Genomic DNA, 27,141 nt, shown 5'->3' on the forward strand with positions numbered 1-27,141 from the left:
CAATCACAAACTAAAGTGGGCATCTGGGTCAATTAAAAGATGTGTCAAATCTTTTCTTTGTTCCTATTTATACCTTAAAATAGGACTCCTCTCTCCCTTGTATATGTTTGAGAACATACTAATTTCAGAATGCAGCATTTAATATAGATGAGTTTTCATCAACAAACCCACTATTGTTTTTAAATTGTTTAAATCCTCGACCCTGAACGTTTCACTGATTACCACCCCCACCTCTCTCTCTCTCTCTCTCTCTCTTTCATATTACAGATTAAACCCAGGAATGCTTTTCTGCTAAGAAACATCCTCAGCCCTTTATAAAATATTTTATATAGAAAAAGGGTTTTGTGGAGTTTCCTAGAGCCTCACTAAGTTGCTGAGGATGGCTGGCTTTGAACTTGTGATCTTTCACCCACAACCTCAAAAGACTCCAGAATTACAGGCATGCACCATTGCATATAGCTTTTGATACTCTCTTTAAAATAATCAGTCACAACTCTAATAATTGAAATTGCATTTACATCACTCTTTTCTAATGCAGTAATATATTACCATCTAAAATATTTTTTGAAACAAATTTATTAGATGACTACTATTTTATTCCCAGAGTTTATTCTGTTACCTCTTTAGGATTGATAAATGGTCTTCTTTCTCTTCTTTCTTCTTCTTAGATATGTGTGGTCTCTTGTTATCAAATGAGTCTATGATAAGTGTGTTGAAAATTATGATTCTAAACCTATCATGAATCCCAACATTTCCAAGAGTATTGAGAGCAGAAATAGAACAATATTCATAACTAATGAATCACTTTCAGTGGAAGCATAGTACCAGTGTCCAACATGGAATGTAATCAAGATGCTTCAGTGGTAAGGTGGCGTCAGAACATTACCCTAGGGATTTGGGGACCTCTAAAGCACCATGTCCATATCAGAATCTTTTAGTCACCTTTTAAATACAGTTATTGCTGCTTGCATAAAAAATAAAACACTGTATATAAGAAAGGTGAATGAGAATTAAATCCTCTGAAGGCACCAAGGTTGAACTTTAATTCTAGTGGATAATTAGTAAAATAAGAAAGACCTTGCAATAGCCCCATCTTTCCCAACTACATGGAATAGAACATTTAGGTGTACTGAACTGAAGTGACAAAAATGCATTTCATGGAGATGGTATCAAAGAAATTTTAATGGCAGAATCCTGGAAATGTTAGATAAAAATATACACATGCATATACAGTTACAGAGAAAAAAGATAAATGATAAGCTCATAAATGCAAGGGTAAGTTCAGTGTACATGAGTTGTATGTACAAGGTAATTATAACAGCATGAGTTATATGTACAAGGTAATGATAACAACTAAAAGATGAAGAAAGTAGTAATTGAGGTGATACATAACTCTATAATTGTAAGGAATAATAATAAAAATAGATACTGTTATATCACTTTGGTTATGCCTCTTTCCTCTGCTGTTCATCTGAATTTGATTCTTTCAAATAAGCTTAAGTGGGTAAAGTGCTTTCTGAATTTTTTTTTTGTTGTTGTTGTTGTTTTCAGGATTTTGTCAGCTAAGTCTTGTAATGCCCAGTCATGAACTCAATTTTGTTGCTTTTTTACAACTTATTCTGATCTGCAGAGGCACAAACCCACTTCACTCATTTTGTGCAATGAACTGACTTTTCTTCTATCTTTGCAAACAATGTTTGGAATAGTCAGTCTATAGGAGGGTCTTCCATATCATATAATATGGTTCTCAGACCCTGTGGGAATTGAGGGTAGTTTCCTGCTGTTTTACTATCATCTTCCCTGTGAGAAGGCTTATCTATCTTCTGTATTCCACAAACTCAGAAGAGAAGTATTTTTGGTCACAAGCTAAAGAACACTAGAAGCTATAAGATTTGAGAAAATGCAAGAAATAATTTTCTCTGAGACTTTTATAGGAAGTATGGCTATTTCTTCAATTTGATAAACATTTATATACTCACAGTCATTCACACTGTGAAAGTCTTGTATTTAAATAATCCATAATTGTAAAAAATAATTTCTGGTGATTTCATTCCAATAAGTGACTTAATTTTTTAGCCATATTAAAAATCAGAAATTACTGAAAATTAAATCTATGTATTCAAATTTCCACCATAATAATGTGATCAGAATTAAGTAGGAATTAAGAGAACATTGAACAAAGTTGCTATAAAACATGATTGAAACTTCCCTGCCTTTTCTGAGTGTAAGAAACAGGATGATAAAGCAACGTAAACTTTCTGAATAGTATGTAAGTTTATTTGTGATTCATTTTTCAGTACTAGTTTCCAGTGCTGAGGATATAGCTCAGTTGGTAGAGTGCTTGCCTTGCATGCATAAGGCCCTAGGTTTAATCCCTAGCACAGGAGAGAGAGAGAGAGAGAGAGAGAGAGAGAGAGAGAGAGAGAGAGAGAGAGAGATATCTGTTTCTTTGTGATGTAACTTATTGGTGTTCTTTGCTAAACCATTCTCTTCATGTTAGATACTCACATGTTCTCTTTGCTTTTAGTTACTTCTGATAACTTCTGCTTTAACTATTATTTTCTTATGAACCTAATAGGGATTCATTTTATTATTTGGAACTAAAAAAAGCTGATTTTCACAAAAGAAGGTTTTCTACTGTTATATATAGATATATTCTGATCATTCTAGTTTTATATTTTGGAGATTGGCTGTTTTATTTTCAGCTTTTTAACCTACTCAATTTAAACTTGGTCAATTTTTTGACTAGTTCCCTATCATTTGTTTCATCAAGTGAATGTAGTTTGATCAATTTTATGATCCCATTCTCTACTTTTCTACCTCATTGATATTGGTTTCTTCAAAGTTTCCCATCAAAGTCTCTGATTGGTGGTGGGGATAACTAGAAACTAAACTCAGGGCTAGTGGAGTACTGAGCCTCATACCCAGACCTATTTTGTATTCGATTCAGTGGCAGGGCCTCACAAATTTGCTTAGTGCCTTGTTGCTGAGGATAGCTTTGAAGTTGAAATCCTCCATCCTCAGTCTTCAGAGCTACTGGGATTCTAGGGTTAAGCCACCTTACCCAGCTAGATCTTGCATGTTTTAATTTGATGTCATTTAAAACTTGCAAATACAACTATGTTGCACTTACAGAAATATATTTCCATTCATTATTCAACTATTATTGTGGTAGCAAATTTTTTTTGGGGGGTAATGTTTCTCTATAATTTTTCTGTTGCACTTACAAAATTAAATATATATCATGTTAATGTCATGTTATTGACAGTGTTTTACAACATTTAATATTTTTTTCAGCTATGTAGTAACTAAAAATAAATAAGCTCATATTTCTCCAATCTTATATGACCCCAATGTAGCTAGTTTCAGACACACTTTTTATTGTTTGTACTCAAATTTGTCATTTTATAATGAGTAGGGCAAAGAAAAAATTTAGTTTCATTCAAAAATAAATATTTGATTGTATTTATTCAGGTTATCATCACATCTGATAAGCCTATAAAGAAAATAGTAGTGTGACTACTTCAAAGGTGATTGTGAGTTGTTTTAGTAATTAATATGTTACCACAATGTGTCCATTAGAAACAGCTCATAATTTACTCAGTGTACATTCATTAAAATATAATATTTTGAGAGACCTTTAGCATAACAGCATGAAGATATTCATGAAAACTTAGCCCAGCAGAACTAGTGAAAAGGAGAAAATTTCCAACTATTTATAATTATTGGTCCAGAAAATTAGCTCAAGAAAATAGACAATTAGAGGTACAAAAAAAGTATAAAAGGCAATAGAAATACACATTTTCTACTTTCTTAATGGATATTGAAAGCAATGTATAAAACTGCATATTTAGAATATATGTCCCTAGTTCCTCAAAAACCCTAACCTGAAAAAAAAAAAAAAACCTCTCACTATGTGGTAAGCATTATTAGTATTCTTCTTTATATTGTTTGACACATATTTTGAGGTTTCTAAAGAAAAACATGTAAAAATAGAGAGTGTCTTCAGACTGAAGTGTTTAACATTTTTTTTTTTTCATCACGCACACACATACATTTGGCTTGGTACAAAAATCCTTGTTTAATTCTACTAATTTGCATTTTTTTTCAGAGTGCAACCAAAAGTTTCAGGATGTGTATCTTCTAGTCTAGCATGTACTTAGTGCCACATTAGTTATTCACAAATGGAAATCAGTCCTCAAAAGGCACTGATTAATTAATTAATTAATTTTTAATTTTACTGTGGAATTGACTTAAGTAAATGTATGGCTCTTTATTTTATTCTTTTTATTTTTGTCCTTATTTGTACTGGGGATAAAATCTAGCAGTTCTCTATAATTGAGCAAAAATCATCTCTGCCTAAGTTGCCCAATTAGTTTTGTACTTTCATTAGTATCAGGAATTAAACCCAGAGAAACTTAACCACTGAGTTACTTGAAAAAAAAATTTTTTTTTTTTTGCTTAAATTTCTGAGGTTGCCTTTAGCCTTGAGAATTACCTGATTTTCCTTCTGAGCTACTGGTATTACAGAAGTTCACCATCATAACAAGGAATCTTGTACTTATTTTGTTGGCCTCACCATCACAACTTACTAAAATTATAGATGTACACCATCAGGCCTGGTGCTTGCTGAGCAAGTTTGAGGTACTGGGTTCAATTCTAAGCATCACATATACATAAATAAATAAAAATTAAAAGTCCATCCACAACAAGATACATACTTCACATTTTTTTATTTTATTACTAAATTAATATTTGTTAATAAATCTGGTGATTAAGCCCATACTATTATAATTAGGCTTTATGAAACTGGATAATGAACTAAAAGTAATGTATATGTCCTGGTCTCAGGAGATTACAGTTCATCAGTTATTTGCAATATATATCATGTTCCTTTGATTGGCAACTGTTAGTTATCTCCTTCAAGTAGAAATTAAAGTAGAGACTATAAAACTTGTAGGCCTGATTTATTTCACCGAAGTGCTAATTTTGTAATTTAAAGAAGTATTAGATAATTAATTAATTTTTAGTAAATTTCAGGTATTAGTTATTTTAGGGGTTTTGGTGTTTGACCCCATTGACACTTTACCAATGAGTTACAGCCTGAGTATTTTCAATTTTAAGATAGGGTCTCTCTATGTTGCATAGGACCTCAGTAAGTTGTTGAAGTTGGACTCCAAGTTGCAATCCTCCTGACTCAACCTTCATCATTTCTGTGATTACAGTAGTGTTCCACTGCCCCCTACAGTTATTAGATTTTAAGAGAGCACAATTGGAAATAGAATGACCTTGCTTAGTTGGCTTTGTATTTGTAATCCTCTGGCCTCAGGCTCCAAAATTGACAGTTTTACCAATGTATGATAAATTGTGTAATTTGCATCTTTGTGAATTACTCATATAACTTATGTGTAAATAACATGTCAGGAAACTTTATGCTCAGGATCTTATTTCTCAGGTTTCATTTTGTCTTTTAGTAAATGCCTTGTGACTCCTTTTTCATAAATCTGACTGTCCCTATGCATAGATTCTTCTGTCTGAAAACATGGCTATGAGTTAGAGATGATTTTTGTTTGTTTTAATGCAGACTTGTTCCTTGCTATGTTAGAGTAAGACCCATGACATATGCAAGAGCATAGGTAAGAGAGATTGCCGACACTGAACTAGAGCAAAAGCAGGAGTGAGGAGCCTGAGGAGCCCAGAAAATTGAGGATTGTGTGAGACTGAGCATACTAATCAGCAGGGAGATCAAGTTTATATTCTACATAAAATAAATGGGCAATACAAGAAAGCATATATGTGAAGCATTAGAAGATACTAGTTAATCATGTAAAATTTTTATTCACTCATAAAATAGCAACAACAATCAATAGAGTATTAGCAGAATGTTAATTAGAACATAATAAATGTTCAGTTTTGCAATAAGAAATATATATAACACAGTTGAAAATTGGCATTAGATATCTTTTCAAAAAGAGATAAATAGACAGATATAGCAAGACATGCCTGTAATGCCAGGACTGAGGGCTGAGGCAGGAGAATTATAAATTAGAAGCCAGCCTAATACACTTAGAAAAACTTTCTGCCAAAAAAATCAAAAGTACTAGGGATGTACTTCAGTGGTAAATGACACCAGGGTGCCATCTGTGTCCAAAAATACAAAACAGAATGAGAGAAAGAGAGAGAGTGAGGGGCCAAGAGAGAGAGAGAGAGAAAGAGAGAGAGAGAGGCAACCAAGAATAAAAATATACATTTTACATAGCTTGTGGCAAAACAGTCAAACACCTGCAATGCTTGTGCAAGATCTTGGGTTTGATCTCCTTTGGTGCATGCACACACACACTCACAAAAAAATGAATTTCAATTCATATAAGAATATTAAAAACTTGACAACTTTACAATAGTGGTTGATGTATAGACATAGTTTTCTTATATACTTATTACAAATTATAAAGTAAAATGAAAATTTAAAAAGTCACAGCATATTCACATAGATGTAAGTGGATCTCATAATAAAAACTCAGTGTTTTTTTTAGCAGTAATAAGTTACATTTTTCTTTCCCTATCTTACAGGCTTTAATTTTGGCTGCTTTATGAATTCCATAAATGATTTATCTTTTCATTCCAGAAAGCACATGTGAACTTAAAATTAACTTTATAAATATTTTCAGGTGTAATTCTTTATCATTTAGTATATTCACATGTTTACCTTTCCCAGCATTTAGTTTCAGAAACTATTTTAGATGAAATAAAAAATTAGTGCCCAGTAGCAGTTTTTCCTTTTTTATTTTTCACAGAGCTCTAGGCAATGACTTATATGTGTTTTGGATTTATGAATTTACTTGTGCAAAAAATGAAATATAATACTAATTGTAAATCACATTACAGTTTCTCTGCTTACTTTCAATTAGCTTAAGGTTTCCATGTACACATTCATTGTAACATTTAGTGCTCTCATGAATCATACTTGCTCAATATGGCTGGGATAATAACTCAGAGGTAGAGTGCTTTCCTATCCTGTGTGAGGACCAGAGTTCAATTTCTAGCAACACAAATATAATATTCCTGAGTAACAGTCTACTGTGAGGATTTACATATTTCCATTTATCTATTTACCTTGCATTGATTTTACATATTGGTTCTTTTTTTTTTTTTTTTAGAGAGAGAGAGAGAATTTTTTTTTTAATATTTATTTTTTAGTTATCGGTGGACACAACATCTTTGTTGGTATGTGGTGCTGAGGATCGAACCCAGGCCACACGCATGCCAGGCGAGTGCGCTACCTCTTGAGCCACATCCCCAGCCCTACATATTGGTTCTTATGAATAGTTCAGTAATAAATATTTCTATATGAATGACAGTCTCAACACATTTCCAGTTACTTTTGGTATATTTCAGAAATAAATGCTTCTTCATCTAGTAATTCTTTATTTTATCAATAAACCATCAATGTAATTTTACTTTTGTATCATATCAGAGTGGCATTGAATTTTCAATATTCTTCATATTTACATTTTTTTTCTTTTTCATATTGTTTTATTTTAGTGTATTTTTGCAAATATTTATAATTTTTGTTTAAATAATATAAAACAGTTGCTTTGGATAGGCAAAAGGAAGAAAAAAATAATGTCAAAAATAAAACATAGTTGTTCATTGAATGGTATAACAAAGACATATTAGAACTGTGGTAGCAGTTCTATGTACTCTGTACTATATACTATGTACTATGAAGTCATCTAGATTTTAGGAATTTTCATTGACTTAACAGCTTAAAAATTTTGGAGTCTCTGGGATGTATAACATTTTTTTCAATGGTTTAGACCCTTATTTTGGGTAATTATGAAGGGTGCATTTTGTCACTGGAGTATGAGAGCCTAAAAAGGTAATTATTTGGGCTCTGGGCTCAATCAGCCTCTCAATAAGGAGGAATGACTGACCTCTAGCCAAGGCTAAAAACTTGGAAAAGATAGTTCTTTGAAAACAAAAAGGAAAACTTGATAATTATGTCTTCACTTTCATGGTGAGGTTATTTTTTATACAGAAGTTTTTTTCAATTCCAATTTCTTATTTCTTATTCTTACTTTGGAAGCTTAATGAAGACTCCACAGCTGAATCTGATTTATAAATATGTAATTGTTTTCTTCTTAATTTTTTATACTTTTAATTCTTATGTTCTAGTGTAAAACACATTTTATGTTAAATATTGTACATAATCTCATGTAAAATCCAATAACATTACTTAAAACATAAACATGCATTTATATCAATCTACATTAAAGAAGAGACTACTTATTCTTCATTTAATTTTTCTGACACAATTGTCAAAATTAAATTGACCAGAGGTATGGAGTTTACTTATAGACTTCTAGTTTTCTTCCATTGTTTTGTTGTTCAATCTTTTATATATATATATATATGTATGTATATATATATATATATATATATATATATATATACACACACACACACACACACACACACACACACACACTACCTGAATATTCAAATAATTATAATGATTAAGGTAATAGGATATGTCAATGTCAGTAAGATAAAATATGTAAAGACAGACCATTTTTACATAATTTCATGAGACATTAACAAGAACAACTAGTGAAAAAATTGTAGCACAACATTTTTAGAAGAAAAAAAACACTTTTTTTTTTTTTTTTACCTTGGATTGAACCAGAAGCATTTCACCATTAATCCACATCTCCATACTTTTTCATATTTATTTAGACACAGAACCCCTCAAAGTTGCTTAGAGCCTCACTAAGTTGCTGATGCTATCTTTGAATATATTATTTTTCTACCTCTACCTCTTGAGCCACTGGGATTTTAGATATGTGCCACCATGTTTTGTTACTTTTTGTATTTTATAAAGGTAAAATATTTTTAACTTGCATTATTGAAAATCATTCTCACTTATTAACAGAAGTGTTAATAATCAGAAAACTTTAGGATAAATGTGGCCTCTTTAGTTAATAGCTGGAACTGAATTTTTATCTGTATACCAGGGATTACTCTTGTGACAGAGGAGGGGGGGTTTATGTAATTCAGGTTTCTTTTAGAATTGATTTTTATTTAAATTATTATTTGTTTTCTCTTTATTTCTATTTATTTTTTTACTCTTAACTCATATATGGATTTCTCTTACTATATTTAAAATAATTCTTGCAATTACATTTAAAATAGTGCTCTATCAATGCATATATATCATAATGATGGAATGCATTTCCAAATTATGTCTATTTGAAATCCTTTTGTATTGACACAAGTTCCATGTAGCTTTATGTTCTCATATAGAAAGTCACAGATAATAATCTCATCAGGAAATTCTAGTGTATTCTGTGGTATCTTGTTTAAAAGTGCTGTGTTCTTCTACACTCTTTCATGGGTTTTTAAATTTTCATTTTTAGCACTTTTGGGACACAGATGATGTATTCTTTTTCTAAAATTTTCATAGAATATTTTAATGCCATGCCTGTGGGATGCATTGTAGCATTTTTATGTTTCTCACATGGTAAGAAATTAAGAATATATTGTTGATTACTGATTTTTTTTTAAATTGAGACATCAGCCATTACTCAAAATTATTCCAAGTTCTCTTTAGAAGGCTCAGAAGAACACTCTTGAGTATATTTTCCCCACTGGTGATGTACATAATATGGATACAGATCCTGCTCTTTTTGGTATGTCTCTGTCTAAAACCTCAGAGAGTAAGCAAATTTGCATGTAGTATGTGGTTTAGTGGAAATCTTTGGGATTTGGAGTCATGCATACTTGAATCTGAATTCTACCTGGTCTGCTTAATAGCTGTGGATATACAAACACCTTTTTTTTTTCCTTCAAACCATTATATAAGCTTCATGTATAAAATAGGGTTGAAGATATAGAGTGCTTGATATCAGCAATTCTTCCTTATTTCCTGCCTTTATAAACTACGTATTGTGTTTTTCATCATTACCTGTTAAAATGCAGAGTCTATTCCTAAGTCTATCTAATATTTATTTATTTTTTCTTTCTTTTTTTTTTTATTGGAGTGGGGGTGGAGTACCTGGAATTGATGTCAGTGGCACTTGGCTACTGAGTCACATCACCAGCCCTATTTTGTAGTTTATTATAGACAGGGTCTCACTGAGTTTCTTACTACCTCAACATTGCTGAGGCTCAGTTTAAATGTTTTTAAGAATTCTCCTGCCACATTCTCCTGAGACACTTGTATTATGTTCAGGCACCACTGTTTTTTGCATTTTGTTATTTATTGTGGCTCATAGGAACCAGTAAAGATGAAAGTGAATAGTATAGTACCTACACTCAGAAGATCTTGATTTCTTTTGATTTTACTTTTCAAATCCTGTTGTGTCCAAAATAACAAGCCTACATTAGTGGAGGAATTATCAAAGCAGAAAATCAAGGGGCTGCTTGTGAGGATGATAGGTAACCCTCTGAATTTCACCAGCCATCAGCTAACTTTTTCTACCAGAAAAACCCAGATAAGCCCAGCTTGAATTAATAAAGCAGCACAATCATAATCTAATAAGCTCTAGAGTGACTCATTCACCATTTATAATTGGAAACCAAGATTCTGTCACATACTTGGAGAAAATTCTGTGGAAAACAGCAGTTGCCTTATTGGTACTGTTTTCCTTTTTTCCCTAAGTTAAGCCTGGACCATTATTGAGGTGCTATTAGCTTATGCAAACATGTATACATCAGATTGATGCAAAAACTGTCACAGTACCTTATACAAACTGAGGAAACTATATCACAGCCTAGGTAGGCATTAGGTCAAAGACTAAGTTACAAAATAAGATGTTTGTCTTTCATATATTTAAATTTTAGAGTCAAGGCTGTGAAAAGATATACCAAAATGAGACATCCAACTCTTGGAACTCTCTGTTATATTATCTGACATCTGAAATGGGAATGAGTCTGTTCCCAGTGTCAAATAGAAAAAAAAATCATTATCTTTTAGACCTTGTCTTTTGGTCTTCCTTCTCTTTCTTAGGGCAGTGCCACTACTGCTGTTTGGTTTTGTGGAAAAGTATTTATTAGAAAGTGTATTCTCATATCTCTTGTATGGAATGCTGGGGTCCAGGCCCTTTGATTCCCCAGGGACAGAGAAGCCATATTCTCAAAATGGAATGTGATCATTATGATTTAATTTGTACTAGAGCATTAAAATTGAAAGAGTTGTGAGGATGGAGTTCTAAATACATATATATTCTTTTTTAGTAATTTTATATTTGTCTCATAATAATAATACTCTTGACATATTAAGTTTTCTGATTAAAATAAATTTCAACTATGTCTTTTTTATTGTATATACTAAAATAGTTAAATCTACACCTGTGCCTAACATATTATTTGTAGTTGGAGATTAGGGGAGTGCTTCCTAGTTGAGAGCTCTAACTGCCCTTTTTAGAAAATAGATCAAGAGAATTAAATAAAAAAAAATTATTGCCCATTATATAGTTTTCAGTAATTAACAATATGTATGCATTTAATTCATACATTGATATTATCCTATATAAAAGGCTTAATGTAAATATCCTATTGCCAGGCTAGACTCCATCACATTTGGATAAACTTGCCTTTTAAAAAAGCTGCTGTCTGTACTCAATTATAATCACCTTTAAAAAATGAAGTAAATGCACACAAGAGCATGCCTATCTTGACTAATTCTGGCCTCATTCATTCCTGAAGTTGATGCCGTCTACTGTTATTAGATAGTAGGCTCAATGGATTCAGACTAGGAGAGCAGCAGTTTCCAATCAGGTGCTCTTGGGTGATAATTGTTTAATCCAACACATGATAAGTACAAAAAGTATGAATTACACTATCTGATTGAGTTTTAATTTCTGGAGCTTGTCATTCTTTCAGATTCATTTCTAGGCTTTCTTCACAGTGCTCAGGAGACTGAGGTTCTACTTCCACCTAGATAATAAAAAATCTATTGTGAGAATGCAAGTCACCCTGAAAGCCAGGCAATAGTTACTGTGCAGGGTATTGCGACTGTATCTGTACACTGGAAAGGGAGAAGCACTCTAAAATATTGTGTGGAGATTATCTGGAGAGTAGTTGGATGCCCTGCACCTGAAATAAATCTCCTGAGACACCCTTCACTTAAGTCTTTTTTTTTTTTCTTTGACTATTGGCAATACTGCTACATGATAATGGGCATGCAGTCATTTCTTTTACTTACTCATTTTAACTCCTTGAATTTAATTAATTTAACCATGTTATATGTTATTTATGTTTTAAATAGTTCAAGGAGTTTACATTATTTTCACAAATGACTTTATAAAATTTACATTTTCACCAACAGAGTGTAAGTGTTTTCTTTTTTTTTTTCATATTTATATTTTCTTGACTCTTTGTTTGGTATTAGATTATTAACAAAACTATTCTCTTTTTTGGGGGGTAGGCACTTGAGATTTAACTCAGAGGCACATCCCCAGCCCTATTTTGTGTTTTATTTAGAGACAGCATCTAACTGAGTTGCTTAGTGCCTCACTTTTTCTGAGTCTGGGCATTGAACTGGAGTCCCTCCTGCCTTAACTTTCCAAGCTGCCGAGATTACAGACATGTGCAACTGTGACTGGTGATGAAAGCTACTCTAACACCTGTGTTCAGTATACAATTGTCCACTATTTGACTTGTTTATCAAATATGTCAGGGAAGATTGTGGAGTCCAGTTTGTCAAGTATCCACAGAGAGAGTGTGTGGAAACCTTTTCTGGGAATTAACAAATATATGTGCTTTATAACCTCTTATCTGAACTACTGCTTGGGGTTTTAGAAGCCCATTTAGATGCTTGCAAATCAATAGTAAACAAATATTTTGTGATCTAGAGGAGATTTGCATATGATCAGTAAGCTTCATTCCCAGAACTTGAGCATATGGAATGGCTTTTTATTTGGGGTCCTCTGCCTAAGCCTCCTACTTTTCTTTCTCTAGAGTATTTTCTTATATGTGAGGTAACTAGTTTCTTCCATTGAATGGAAGATGTTGAGATATTACATCAGTCAGTAAAAAAAAAAAAAAAAAAATCCTGCTGGGAAAAATTGGCTGTCATGGAATTTTTAGAAGGGCAAGCTGAAGACTGGAGCTCTTTGTGTGCTGAACACCCATAAATGCATAAACCAAGTTATTTGTGATTTAACTTCTCTGTCCCAATCCCAGGGTCTTAATCCCATGGGTACCCTTGCAAGAACATAGATAACTATCATTTTTTTTTTCTGTATTCTTAGTAGTATTAATGTGAGGGTCCTTCTTCAGCACAAGCAAAATTAAGATCTAAAGCACCAAAAACAGTTTAGAGGTAGGGTGTTATATATATATGGTCCCAATCTTCCTCTTCTTGGGGTTTCACTAGCTGTTGGTAATTCTGGTTCAATTATATAGCACATTGCCTAAGGCTGGGCTGAGATCCAAGCCTACCATAGATTTTTAAAATCATCAAAGTGTAGACATTTTCCAAGTTGTACAGTTTATACAAATCTTTCAACTCATTTTTTTTACTTTGCCTAAGAGGAACTTGAAATATAATATTTCCACTTAATGTAATCATTAATGGAAAGTGAGTCAGGAGCTACTACTTATTTATATTCCCAACATTGCCCTCACTTAATGTATGCCTTTTATCATTGGGCTATTATTGTAATCCTGTGTTTTGCAGATTGTACACAAACTATGCCAGTGAATTGTGCCCCCAAGTTGATCTTTCTTCAGGTTGGCCATGTCAACCATTCACATGTGATGATGTTCTTCAGGTGTTTCGATTTATGTTGACCTTTCAATTCCTATTAAGTATACATAAAGTTATACATACATATACATTCATCTATGGATTTTGTTTTTTATTATTGTAAAATAAGCTCTTCTTTAAATTCAGAATTTGGGGGTTGCTGATTTCATATATAACATATAACATTCCAGATGAATTTTAGAATTTTTTCTCTGGTCACTTCTCTCATTAAAAGTAAAATATGCTAATATTTTAGTGAAATGATATTGTAGATTTAGGGGAAATTTTACATCTTGGTAATGATGAGTTTTATCATGTACACAATGATGTGTATGATAAAGTCTTGTATATTTTTATTTTCTCAAACTCTAAATATTTTATACATGCATAAATGGAAAATATCACATGTATGTAACACCTACATAAAATTATGTAATGACTCCCATATTTGTCAAACTGGATATATTATGATGAAAATGGGTTTTGAAAATCATTTTTCTCACTGTATTCCCTTTGCCTTTCTAACCCTATTCTTTTTATATCTTTCTCAATGTACATTGCCTTTTCTCAATGTCCTGAATTTCAGCTGTTTGGACCAATATGGCCATATCCTTATATGTTATCTTGGTTCAGATATGCAGTAATTTTAATAAGCATATGCTTCTGCTGGGGAATAGACATGTATTTTCAATAGCCATTTCTTAAAAGAAATAACAATTTTCACTCTCTCTTTAGTTCCTGAGAATTTACTTGCTACATTTTTTTTTACTTATACTATTTAATTTTTGTGCCACAGATATGATTTTAATTGCCATTTTCAAATTTCTAAAGCTATTGAGCTATTTTATATTTATTGGACACTGTGTTTCCTTTTAAAATGTGGCTATTGAAGTCTCTTCCCTTCCTTTTATTGGCACCCAGGATTGAATTCAGAGGCACTTAACCCCTGAACAACATCCTAGACTTTAAAAAATATTTTCCTCTGATACATGGTCTCATTTGATTGCTTAGGCCCTTACTAAACTTCTTTTTTTTTCTTTTTTAAGAGAGAGAGAATTTTAATATTTATTTTATTTTTTTTTAATTATCGGCGGACACAACATCTTTGTTTCTACGTGGTGCTGAGGATCGAACCCTGGCCGCATGCATGCCAGGCGAGCCTGCTACCGCTTGAGCCACATCCCCAGCCCCCCTTACTAAACTTCTGAGACTCGGTTTGGACTCACAATTCTCTTCCTGAGTATCCTGAGCTGCTGGGAGTATAAAAATCTGCCACCAATCATAGCTCTTCCTTTCTTTATTTTGGAGTCTCTGTGTTTGATATTCTTTTAATTTTTGTTTACTATTTTGGTGCCCAGTTTTAAAATCAGGGATTCTTAACTACTGTGCAACATCCCCTAATATTTTTATTTTATGTTTTAAGTTTTAGACAGGGTCTCTAATTTGCTTATGGGCTTGGATGTATTGCTAAGGCTTGGGATCCTCTTGTCCTAGCTTCTGTTACTCCTTTTTCTTATGTGAGGCATACATTTTGTCAAATGTGAGTCAATTAGTTTTTTTCCCCAATTTGTTACTTTAGTTTGTACCCTTTAATGGTATCATATTATAAATATGATTTGCATTTAAGTATTTTCCTGTTTTGTTATAAAGGTATCATTTAGGGGCTGGGGATGTGGCTCAAGCCATAGCGCACTCACCTGGCATCTGCGGGGTGCTTGGTTTGATCCCCAGCACCACATAAAAAAAATAAAATAAAGATGTTTTGTCCTCTGAAAACTGAAAAATAAATGTTTAAAAAATTCTCTCTCTCTCTCTCTCTCTCTCAAAATAAATAAATAAATAAATAAAGGTATCATTTAACTTTGAAAATAAACAACCATATTTCTGTCTCTTAATGTTATTATTATTTTATTATTCTTCATGATTAAAAAAAGGTGTGTCATACTACTCAGACATATTCACAGCCATTTCTAAAGTTTATTTTGAGTAAGCATTTCACTAAGATGCTTAAGCTGATCTTAATTTGCAATATTTTTTTCTCTTTCTTCCAAGTAGCTGGTATTACAATCACCAACCATTATGTACACTGTATAAATTTCTTTCTTGTAAAAACTTTGGCATATCTTATATTTTTCTTTTATATTAAGGTATATTTTACCAGTGAATGATTTATTAAGTAATACCAGGAAATGATACAATGGCATTTTTTTTTTGCTATGCAGATACTCCATTGTTTAAGCAGATTTTTTTGGGAAGTTTCTTTTTTATTTTTCTTTTTTATGGTCGTTCTGCTTCTGTGTTATATCATTGTCTAAATGGCCAGAGTCTTCTGAAGTATTCTGTCTTTAGTTCCACAGGGCTAATAACTCACCTCATCATGATATCTATATTGATTGGTATAATGTTAAATTCAATAGTCATATGTAGCACAATGTTTTCATTGATGATGGACTTTATGTACTCTAATGGCTAAATTATAACCTAGGTGTGTAGTGGTATATACCATGTAGAATTATGTAAGTACCCTGCATCATTAGTAAAATAACAGAATCACCTTACGGTGCATTTTCTATAATGTATCCACATAATTAAATGAGGCATCATTATACATACCATACATTTTACAAGTATATAATATATAAATAATATAAAAATTTTACTTATAAAAATTACCAGAGCTTTTTAAATTTTAGTTGTTTTCTCAATGCAACATTTGGAATTACTGATACTTTCTATGCTATTTTCACTGTTAATATGTTAAAGTATTACTCCTTTGTTAGTAATTTCCCTATACTCTCTACCTATAAAAATTGCCTTTCTCAAAGTATTGAGACTGATATTTAGTGAATGAATTCTTACTTTTATTTTGAATTAATCATTTAATAGTGTAATTTCTAGTACCCTATTTTTTTTAGTCTCCCTTATTCTCTTCCCCACCAACTTATATGAAATTAATTTGATTATATTTAACAAAGCAAATACTTGATCAGCATCACACTCTACCAATCAATGAATTATTACAAGTGGAACATACTATGTGACTACTATTTCTATTAAGAAGTAGAACATTAATGATGCTACATAGAACAGCTTTGTGTCCTCTTGCTTTCACTATACACTCCAGTCACCCTAGTGGTAACTTCAAATTTTCTTTCAACTAGTTATTTTAAAGTATTTTTCTTTAAACAAACAAACAAAAAACAAGTGGTACCATTTATTTATTTTATTAATTGTACAAGAAATGAGTAAATATGTATCTCTTTGTGTAGGAAACAAAATCTTACACCAATTATACCTGAAGCTTTTTTGGTGGAGCAAACAGGAGGGTGATCCAGGAGTCATATAAAAGAGGGGTAGCTCAAAATGTCAGGGATGGAGCATGAAGAGTTCAGTTATGAGAGGTTACCTGAGTATAAGGATTGGTAGGATGGTTTGAAGAAAAAGAAAAAAAAAAGATTAGGTATGAGTTACTGGAGACAATCTGAGGGAGCTCAGACAGAACAGGTTCAGAAGTAGAGGACTAGCAGATTTAAGTTGGATGAGCACTGCCTGGAGAGGGATAAATTCGAAGTCTTGAAGGAAAATGAGAATGGCATTTCTGTTAAATCTCGAAGAGCAGGAAGTCAGGTGTGTTACATACTTGTTTGATTACAGCATTCTGTTTTTTAGGAATGTCCAAATATGATGCCACTGGGGTAAGTATCCTACTGCCACAATATTTCCTGTCTTTTTCCCCATGGGATCAACCTCTTTTCTCATCTAATACAGAGTTAGCAGTTTCTTCATCCTCCTTAGATCTATTCTTTTAGTCCTTCACCATTTTTTCTTCTACTTGTTCCAATTTGCTTTTTCTTTTATTATGTCCACATTCAGATCCTTGATTCTCAAGGATGCCACATTCCTAATGCTTTACTCTGACATTATTGTGGGAATGGGCATGGGCTCATGGGAATCTTGGTAACAAGGGCCCTGACGTAGAGAACCTGGACAGTGGAAGATGGTGGCAGAGCAGTCTATTTTCATGATGAAAACAACAGTGGCAGTAACCTTTTGGAAAATTTAGAATATTTTGGTGTCCAAGAGTAGAACTGATGACTCATTGAGGTATACCTATATAGGCAGTACCAAATCAATTTTCCACAAGGCTTGTAATTTCAGTCATTTTTTTTGTCTTTCTATTTCATGTTCTCCTTCCTGATTGATATGCAATTATGAATTTGCTTTTTTGTAAACTTGTCTCAATAGTCATGAATTATACTCCTTTTTGTAAATTTACATAATGGTTTAATATTTCCTCTTTAAATTAAGTGAATTTAGAAATATTTTGACTGAAACGTACTCTTTTGGTATGCCTTCTTTTCCTCACAAATATAAACCACTTCCATTCTGTCATATCAACTTTTTGCTACATATGTACTTTGCAAGTATTTTCTCTCACTTTATATTTTAGCTTGGATACCTGAGTGTTCCTCATCTACAGTATTAAAAATTGGCCATCACATACATAAATCCATGAAAATAAACAGGAAAGGGTCTTAAAAATTAGTAATATATGTCACTGATATAGTTTCTCTTTTCACAGTATTCAAATAAGTACCATGCACATTCATTGTAAGAGGATGACCAAGGACAGGCAGAAAGTATAAATAGAGTATTGGTTGGACTAATCCAAAGCTCCATGTAATTGAGAGGGTTTACAGGGTTTCAAGAAAAAAATAAATAAGATTTCCACTCTGTACACATCTCTGTCCTCTGCTCTGCATCTGGAGACAGTGTATGATGTCACATTTTAATCTGTCATAGTCAGTTTTGTGCATAATTAACCTGTCTTGCTACATTCTCCTGGATCAGTGTCCCCTCTCTTCTTTCATCCACTGTGCATGCAATTTTATTTTTTGTGATTCTGTCAAATACTCTGTGCAAGAATAAAAATAAGCTCAATGGAGGATCTAACATCTACATTGCTATAGTTCTCAGATTCTATGAGGCTTGAATGTTGTAACTTGTTATGACAGCACCACTTTCTCTTGCTCCCTGTGTGTGTGTGTATATATAGTCTCTCTTTATTCTTTTGAAGGCTGTATCACTACTAGAAGAAGGGAAACATTTGTAACCACAGAAAAAATACAATAGTCATTAAAAGCTGGAATGATTTTCTTCCAGAGTTTCTGAAGGAGTGTGTCTTTGCTAAAATTTGTTATTAATCCTCTATCCTGATAATAAAAACATCCATAACTACAAAACAATGAGTTTTTATTATTTTAAGCTGTTATATTTGTGATTATTTTCTTTAGTAGCAATAGGAATCTAGGGATTTTTTTGCAAGTTTAAATGACAATGTAACAAAACTGAATCCTCCTAAAGTGGTAGGTATCAAATATAAATACTGGTTGTCCAGGTTGTTTATATATATTTGCAAGTTTAATTGAAAGCTGCCTAGCATATTTTCAGAAACAGAATGAGCTTGGTAAGGCAAAATCTTCAGTATTTCATTTATTTATTTATTTAATATCTTACCTGCTGCTTACTGCAGATGTGTCTCTATCTTTTATGTAACTTCTTATTACTTACTCTTTATAAAATATTTTGTTCTAAAGTACTTTTTAATATATTTTATTTTTGCAGTTTTCAAAAGTGTAGGGCTGATTCTCACAAACTTCCTGAAAATGTTTTTATTTTTAAAAATTGGAGGAATTCTTTATTGCTTCTGTCATCTACTTAATTGAGAACAGAAAATTTACTGGTTCATGTTTCTTTCACTTCTTTCACTGAGTGGATGTATTTGTGTCTCTTTGGTGGTCTTTTATTTTGTTTCTTTTGTTTTGTTTCTGAATTGTAGATTTTTGAGATTCAAACCAATGTTTTTAATATGGTAAAAGTAAGGTATATACCAAGTAGCTTACTTTTGTCTCTTGCTACTTAATCTTGTTTTTTCCCTAAATGAGTTATAACAGAGCTAAAAAAAGTAGATATTTTCAAGGTCACCATAAATGAAGTGTGTAAAAATAGAAAAAAAATTAGACAAAATGGAAAAGTCAGGAAAACATATGCACTTGGGCTTCTGACTAATGTGGTGAATTTCTGGCTGAATGTTATCTAAAGTGTGCTGTCATTGTGTACATAAAAATTTGAGAGTGAATACTTAAATTTAGAAAGGTCACATAGAACTGTTCTTCATCTCTAATGTGTCTTAGAGTTTTTACCAGGGGTATTAAAGAATCTCTATACTCCTTATTGTGTAGTGTTCAGTGACTTTGAAACCGTTTATGAATTCACTTTCCTGAAAACTTTAAAAAGCTGAGACAAAGTGTCTTGTAAAACATAAAAGAATCAGTATAAAAGAATACTATATTCTGTTGTTTAGATGGTATCTCAACCTATAAATAGTGATATTAAAAATCTCTACTTAGAAATACGTGCACATAGCAAAGAAAATTTACCAAAAACTACATACCTATTAATATTGCAGCCAAAATGTCACTAATAACATTTTATAATTTCTCAGTATTATCTATTAAATTCTGTATGTGCTGTATTATTGTCAAAGTTTTACCACACTGCCTAAATTTTGTAATATATTAGAAATCTTCTCTCTCTCTCTCTCTCTTTTTTTTTTTTTTGGTACCATTGATTGAACCTAGGTACACTTAAGCACTGAGACAAATCCTGTGCTCCCATGGCCTTTTTATATTTTTATTAGAGACAGTGTTTTACTGAGTGACTTAGAGCCTTGCAAAGTAGCAGAGGCACTCTTTGTCCTTGTGATCATCCTGCATCATCCACCCAAGTCACTGGAATTATAGGTGTATACCACCATGGCTAACATATATTAACAACCTTAAGATTGACACTTGTTTCTCTTTGTTTTATAATAACCTGTGGTTGTTTTGTACAAAAACTATGTAATGTATTTTGGGATGTATAATGTGTACATAAACATTTATAGTACTTGCACAAAGGGTACAAGAAAATAAACAGTCTGTGGTAAGGTTTTTATTTTGAATTTAGTAAACTCATATAATATTGGCTCTAATTAAATTGAAATTATAAGATGGAAATTATAATTTTCTTAGCAACCAGTAAAAATAAAATATAGTGTCATTGAAATACTAGGAAAGAATAAGCTGAGTGGAATAATTATTTGTTTAAAATTATTGATGGACAAACTCATCCTAGTGATCCAAAATAAGAAATAACTCAAATGTTCTTGAATGTTGAAATGAACAATTTGTAGTGCATCCATAAAATACAAAAGCAGTCATCAATATAAAGGAACACTTTACTGATGCACACATGGTTACTGACTCTTACAACAGCTGTATTTAAATTATATTGCATTATGCCAGGCAAAATAAAATTATAGTTTTTATAATACATTACAGTAACATCATTCTGGGGAAAACAAAGTTGCATGTAAAAGAAAAAAAAATTTTTTTGCAGGGGGGGCAATGATGTAAATACTCTGTGCTTAAAAGCAGTGAAGGTTTTTAACATTCTAATTTGTTAAAACTGTATAATGTATTTCTATGACATTAAAGATTTTTACATATGACCTCACCAAAAACAAATATACAAGGAGGATGGCTGGCCTATGTTGTGAAATGGGTAGAAGCATAGAAAAAATAAAAATGGCATATAATACGCAGGTATTAAATCTGGGTAACTGGTGAAATATTTACTTTTCTAAGATACATTTTACATTTACATAATAAAACATTCCCATGCTAATTATTAAGAACCTTTTTGCTCTTTGGGATAGTAGATGAAAAAACTGATTTAGACTGTCCTGAGCAAGGCTGATACAAAATGTGTTTACTTTTGAATAACTTCTGAATCTTTACATAAATGCTTTATGTGGTTTTATATGTGCATCATACTTTAATGAAAATTTTAAAAGTTATGTTTCTGAAATAATTATGTTTCCCCGAATACTAGTAACAATTTATGATTTGGTATGAATCTCAAATTGGTTTTCTTTCTATTTTAATATTTTATCATTCTCAAGCATTTATCCATGTTCTAACAGTTGGATGTAACTTTATTTATTTAATTCAGCAACCATTTTGTAAACATTATTTTTTTATTCACTTTTTCCCACAGTACAGAGGATGAAAGTAAGTATCACCAAACACACACACACACACACACACACACACACACACACCAGTAGATATATATATATTCACTGGTAAAATATTCACTTTGTGAATATATTTTTTTTCTTTGAAATGACACCATACTACATGAATTCTGTCATTGAACTTGCAATCCAAAAGCATAAGGCACATTTATTGCTAGGATTATTGGCATGCAGAACAACACATGGCTTAACACACTTTTCAAATAATTTTCTCCAATTAAATTATTTGACAAAATGATGTGGTTCATAATCAAGGCACTTAAAACTTTGCCTGGTGTATTCCCAGTAATTTTTAACTGATTTGAATTGGCAAAATGAATATCAATGATCAGTGTATGCAAAAGATATCAATAATATAATACAGGCACTCTGGTTTGAATAATTGCCCAATAATAGTCCATATATTTAAGGTTTATTTTCAAGGGTGTTTTATTTAGTGGAAGCTTTGCAAAAATAAATCATATTTGGAATTGTTTAGTTCATTGTACAGCATGTACTTGAAAGGGATTGTTGACACCTGGTGCTTCTGTTTGCCATGGGCTTCTGCCATAATGTGCTCACTCACCTCAAACATAAGGGAATAACACCAAACATTTATCAACAATAATCTCCAGAACTTTGATTTAAAAATAATATTTTTTATTTGTTAGTTGATTATCACAAGTATATTTCATAGCTAAAAAAAGCACACAAAAAAAAATACTGAGAAATTGGGTGGCCAAAGTCATGAGCACATATCTTATATATCTTTGCAACTCATTTATCAAAAGATGTTAATTTAAAGTAGTAGTTTTTTGTTTTTACTACACATGGTAATTTATTTCATATCTTTCAAAGACACACATACCTGGGTTTCTCTCCAGGGATACAGATTACATTGTTTTAATGCAATATTTATTTATTTTTATTTTTGGAAATTAAGGAGCCCTTTAGGTGACTGTACACTTTAGCCAGAACTAGGAATGCTTACCACATAGTAAGAGGGTTTTTTTGTTGTTGTTGTTTTTGTTTTTATTTTTCAGGTTAGGGTTTTTGAGGAACTACGGACATATATTCTAAATATGCAGTTTTATATGTTGCTTTCAATATCCATTAAGAAAGTAGAAAATGTGTATTTCTATTGCCTTTTATACTTTTGTTTGTACATTTTCTTGTCTATTTTCTTGAGCTACTATTCTGGACCAGCAGCTTGTGGTCAGGGAATGGAACACCTTGTTGGACCAGCTGCATACTCTAGATACTCTAGAGATTACAGGAATATCCTTTATATGTTTCATCTAAATAGTTCAGATATTGGAATATTAATATTATTTTCCCCAAATGTTAGGTTCAGCTCCCCAGAAACACATTACTGCTCAGATCTGTTGATTCTGTAACTGAAAAGAAAGGGAAATATGATTTTTGTCCTCCTTTTTCTTTTTCATGTAGGGAAGATTGAGTATAAGAGGCCAGAATTTGAAATAAGAATAATCTGTAGCAAGGATTAAAAAAAAAAAAACATCCTAGTGTGTTTGTGCACACGTCTTCAAGGAAAAACTCAGTATATGCTAATTGGAAGACATAATGTAATGCCTCAAGTTTGGGGTGGTAACTAAATATTTAAATAAATAGGATGGTGGATTTAGCATGTCTCACAGTCTAATATTTTTATTACCTATAAAATGTAATTTATCACTAATATTTGAAAGATTAAGAAAAGTTGCCAAAGAGAAAATATAGAGGCAAATTTCAAATAAAATTGTATTCAAACTAAGGTAATTTTTTGAGCCTGAAAGAGAACATCATTGAAGGTTAAGTAAGATCTTAGTTGTATCTGTGGCTATAATTTTCATTGCTGTGGAGCTATTTCTAGAATGTCAGATTGGAAAAAAATTCAGAGATAGGTAATAAGCAGCTTTTGTTTTTCTAAATCTACTTTGCAATACTTCAAATTCATCAAATATAAGATATGGATGCATCCAAAATCTTAGGCTGTCAAGGGTTTCTTTTTAGAAGAAATAGCAAATAAATAAGGTGAAATGAAAATGGACCAAAGGAAGTTAGAGCATTCATATTTTTCTGGGCATATTGTGACATGCCAGTAATCATAACAACCTGGAGGTTGAGGAAGAAAGATCAAAGCTGAAACTTGGTGTACCAACTTAGTGAGAGACTGTCTCAAAAAAAAAAAAAGGCCTAGAATATATCTTAGTTGTAGAATACCCCTGTACCAAAAAAAAAAAAAAAAAATCTAAATTCCAAATGAAGTATCCTTTTTCCTGAAGCCAATGAATACTTAGGAGTTTTAAGAAAATTGTGTGTATGTTGGTTTGGGCTGCCATGAGATGGCTCAGTATTCTAAGGGTTTCATATAAAGGAAATTATCTAAAGAATACTAACCTGTTTTTTTAACAAATATTTTGTTCTTACCCCTGAATGTAAAAGTGTTCAATTAAATATTATTTTATGTAAAAAAAAATGGGAATATTCAGAATGAGTATCTGAATCATCATATTTAAAATAGTTAGGATCTTCTAAATCATATTGGGAAAGGGTCTCTTGTATAGCAGATCATAAAAATTGGAGGAAATATCTTCAACCACTTATTTCCTAAAATGGCCTATATAGTGTCCCATTTTCCTCTCACATTTTTTTTAATATTCTATGAAAAGTTTCATTTGTCAACTTCCAGATTTATATAATTTATAACAATCTGGTATACATAAGTGTGTTTTTTTTTTTCAGAATAAGTAACTTGAGTGAGTAAATGTAGAGACCCCTAATTTATAGGAAATTGATTATAAATATGAATATCGTTCTATTCTGGGGCTTGAAACTGGCACTTCAGTTATATTTGATAGTAGGAACACCAAACTTGTGGGATCTGTACTAGAAGGTATCAGAAATGAATTATTGGATTACTAGTTGTTGAAATATTGGTTGTTGTGCAAGTTTGCACATTTGGTATCAAAAGTGGTTGTAGAGTCAGGAAAGGTGGCACAAACCTGTAATCATAGTGATGTGGAAAGATGAGGTAGGAATAAAGTAAATATGATTCAAGACTCAGTAATTCAGAGAACCTAAGCAACATTGTAAGCCCATTTATCACAATAAAAAAGTCAAAACGTCTTGAAATGCATTTCAAGGGTAGAGTGCCCCTGGATTAAATCTCTAAATTAAAAAAATAATAATAATGCTGTTTCAAAAGAAAGACATCACAGATCAGAATGTTAAACTAACTTCATGTATGTGTTTGTTCACTAGTGATAATTGAGACCCTGGTAAAAGGAGTATTTCCAAGCTGTCAGAGAGGCATTTAGGGTGCAAGAACCTTTCAGAATTTTTTTCTTAACTGCTTAGTATTCTCTCACTTTCTACTTTGAAATGAGCCAAGTGAGGATACAGTTTCACAGTGAGGGTGGTTTTTACAAATCTGGGAATGTTAAACCTAATATGTCAGTTTCCTTATGAACTGAGAGATTAACAGTCTATTCACTTAATTTGCTTTTTTTATTATTTTTTTGTTATAACTTTGTGCCATGTGATTCAAGTTGACCCAAGTACCTAAGTGTTTTGTAATAATTTGATAGTTAAAAAATTTTATTCTTTTTAGAAGTGAGTTGTTGTAAAAGTAATTTTTTAAATACAGTATAGATTTATGGTATATTTAAATAATGAGAAGATAGACAACTTTGGAGATAAACATTCAAATAATTATGTAGATTGTTGAAAGTTTTGGTGTGTCTTTAGTGATCTTTTATGTCTTCTACACACTAAGGTGACTACTGTCATATGAGTATAGTTATTACTTACAATTTTGCTATGCATATCTCAAGTATCATTGATTTGTTTGGTTGTGCTTCTTTTGAATATTCAATAACTATTTGCAACTATTATTTATCCTCTAGAATTTTGTTGGATTTTCTCTCACTTTTTTTGCTTTATTGTTTTGCTTTACATGTGCTGCTCCCTGGGTTTCATTATAACAAAATTATCCACCAATTTTACTGCTTTTTTTTAAAGAGAGAGAGAGAGAGAGAGAGAGAGAGAATGAATTTTAATATTTTTTAGTTATTGGCGGACACAACGTCTTTGTATGTGGTGCTGAGGATTGAACCTGGGCCGCACGCATGCCAGGTGAGCGTGCTACTGCTTGAGCCACATCCCTGGCCCCCAATTATACTGCGTAAAATGAATTATTGGGCCTGCGGCTATAGCTCAGTTGGTAGAGTGCTTGCCTTTCATGCAAAAGGCCTTGGGCTCAATCCCAGGCACCACAAAAAACGTATCTTATTGAATGGTTGACATCACTACCATTTGTGAAAGCCACCTCTTTTAACTCTCATTAAAATTTGTATGAAATTAAATACTATGTCATTAATCATATGATTTATGTGTTATGTATTTCTTCATTTTTATTTCAGGAACCATTGACATTAAGGGATGTGGTCATTGAATTTTCTGAAGAGGAATGGAAATTCCTGGACCCTTCTCAGCAGACTTTATATGTAGATGTGATGTTAGAGATCTGTAAAAACCTAGTCTTTATTGGTGAGCCTAAATTTCTTTCAGAACTTTTAATTCAAAACCAATATTTATTTTTATAACTTTATAGAGTATCTTATGGTAGCTTTTATTCTGCATTAAAAAGTTTGTTTCTTGTTTTTAGTACAAAGATTGGGCATTTGTTTATGTAGAAAAGAAAATGTTGAAGATTTTTTTTTTCTTTTTATGTTTAACTTATCTTTTCTAAGTAGTGCTCACAATGTAGAGAATGAAAATGGTTTCAAAGTATTTTAGTGTTTTTGTCTAGAAAAAAATGTTTAAGAAAATAATTTTGTAGACTCTTATATGATATTTTCTCTTTCTTTTTTTTTCCTAATGTGGGTAACAATAAAAAAAGACTTCTTTAGTTTCCAAGAAAATAACAAACTTTAACATATTCCATCAAAAATATTGATGTCTCTATGTAATCTTTGGTCACCATTTGATCTTCAATGAAATAACCTTGGGATTTGAAGAGAAAAGTGACAGTAGACATATCAAATTGGGTAGAAATCAATGAAGCAAAGAATACAGATAAGAGGTCCAAAATTAAAGAGGAATTCACATTTTAAATGTTAATTGATAAGCTAAAATCCAACAGAAAATATTTTTTCAAGCCTAGGTTTGTTTCAGTTGCAATCATTAAAGAGCATTTCATGTTCTCTATTTACCATGCATATCAATTATTTAAGCTCCTTCTTGTTCTTCAGTGATCTCCCTACATTTA

General features: G+C 31.8%; 1 protein-coding gene across 1 annotated transcript in view; it reads left to right on the forward strand.

The window, feature by feature from the left end:
• The first annotated feature begins 748 nt into the window (after positions 1–748).
• Positions 749–27,141, forward strand: part of LOC308640469 (zinc finger protein 519-like) — a 43,757-nt gene continuing 17,364 nt past the window's right edge. The window contains exons 1-2 of the mRNA XM_081312364.1: positions 749–863; positions 26,294–26,420. Coding sequence (XP_081168490.1) covers positions 837–863; positions 26,294–26,420 — 154 coding nt within the window. The 5' untranslated portion in view covers positions 749–836. The remainder of the gene's footprint in view (positions 864–26,293; positions 26,421–27,141) is intronic.

This window comes from Spermophilus citellus, assembly GCF_964194105.1.
Source record: "Spermophilus citellus genome assembly, contig: SCAFFOLD_449, whole genome shotgun sequence".
Taxonomy (NCBI): Eukaryota; Metazoa; Chordata; class Mammalia; order Rodentia; family Sciuridae; genus Spermophilus; species Spermophilus citellus.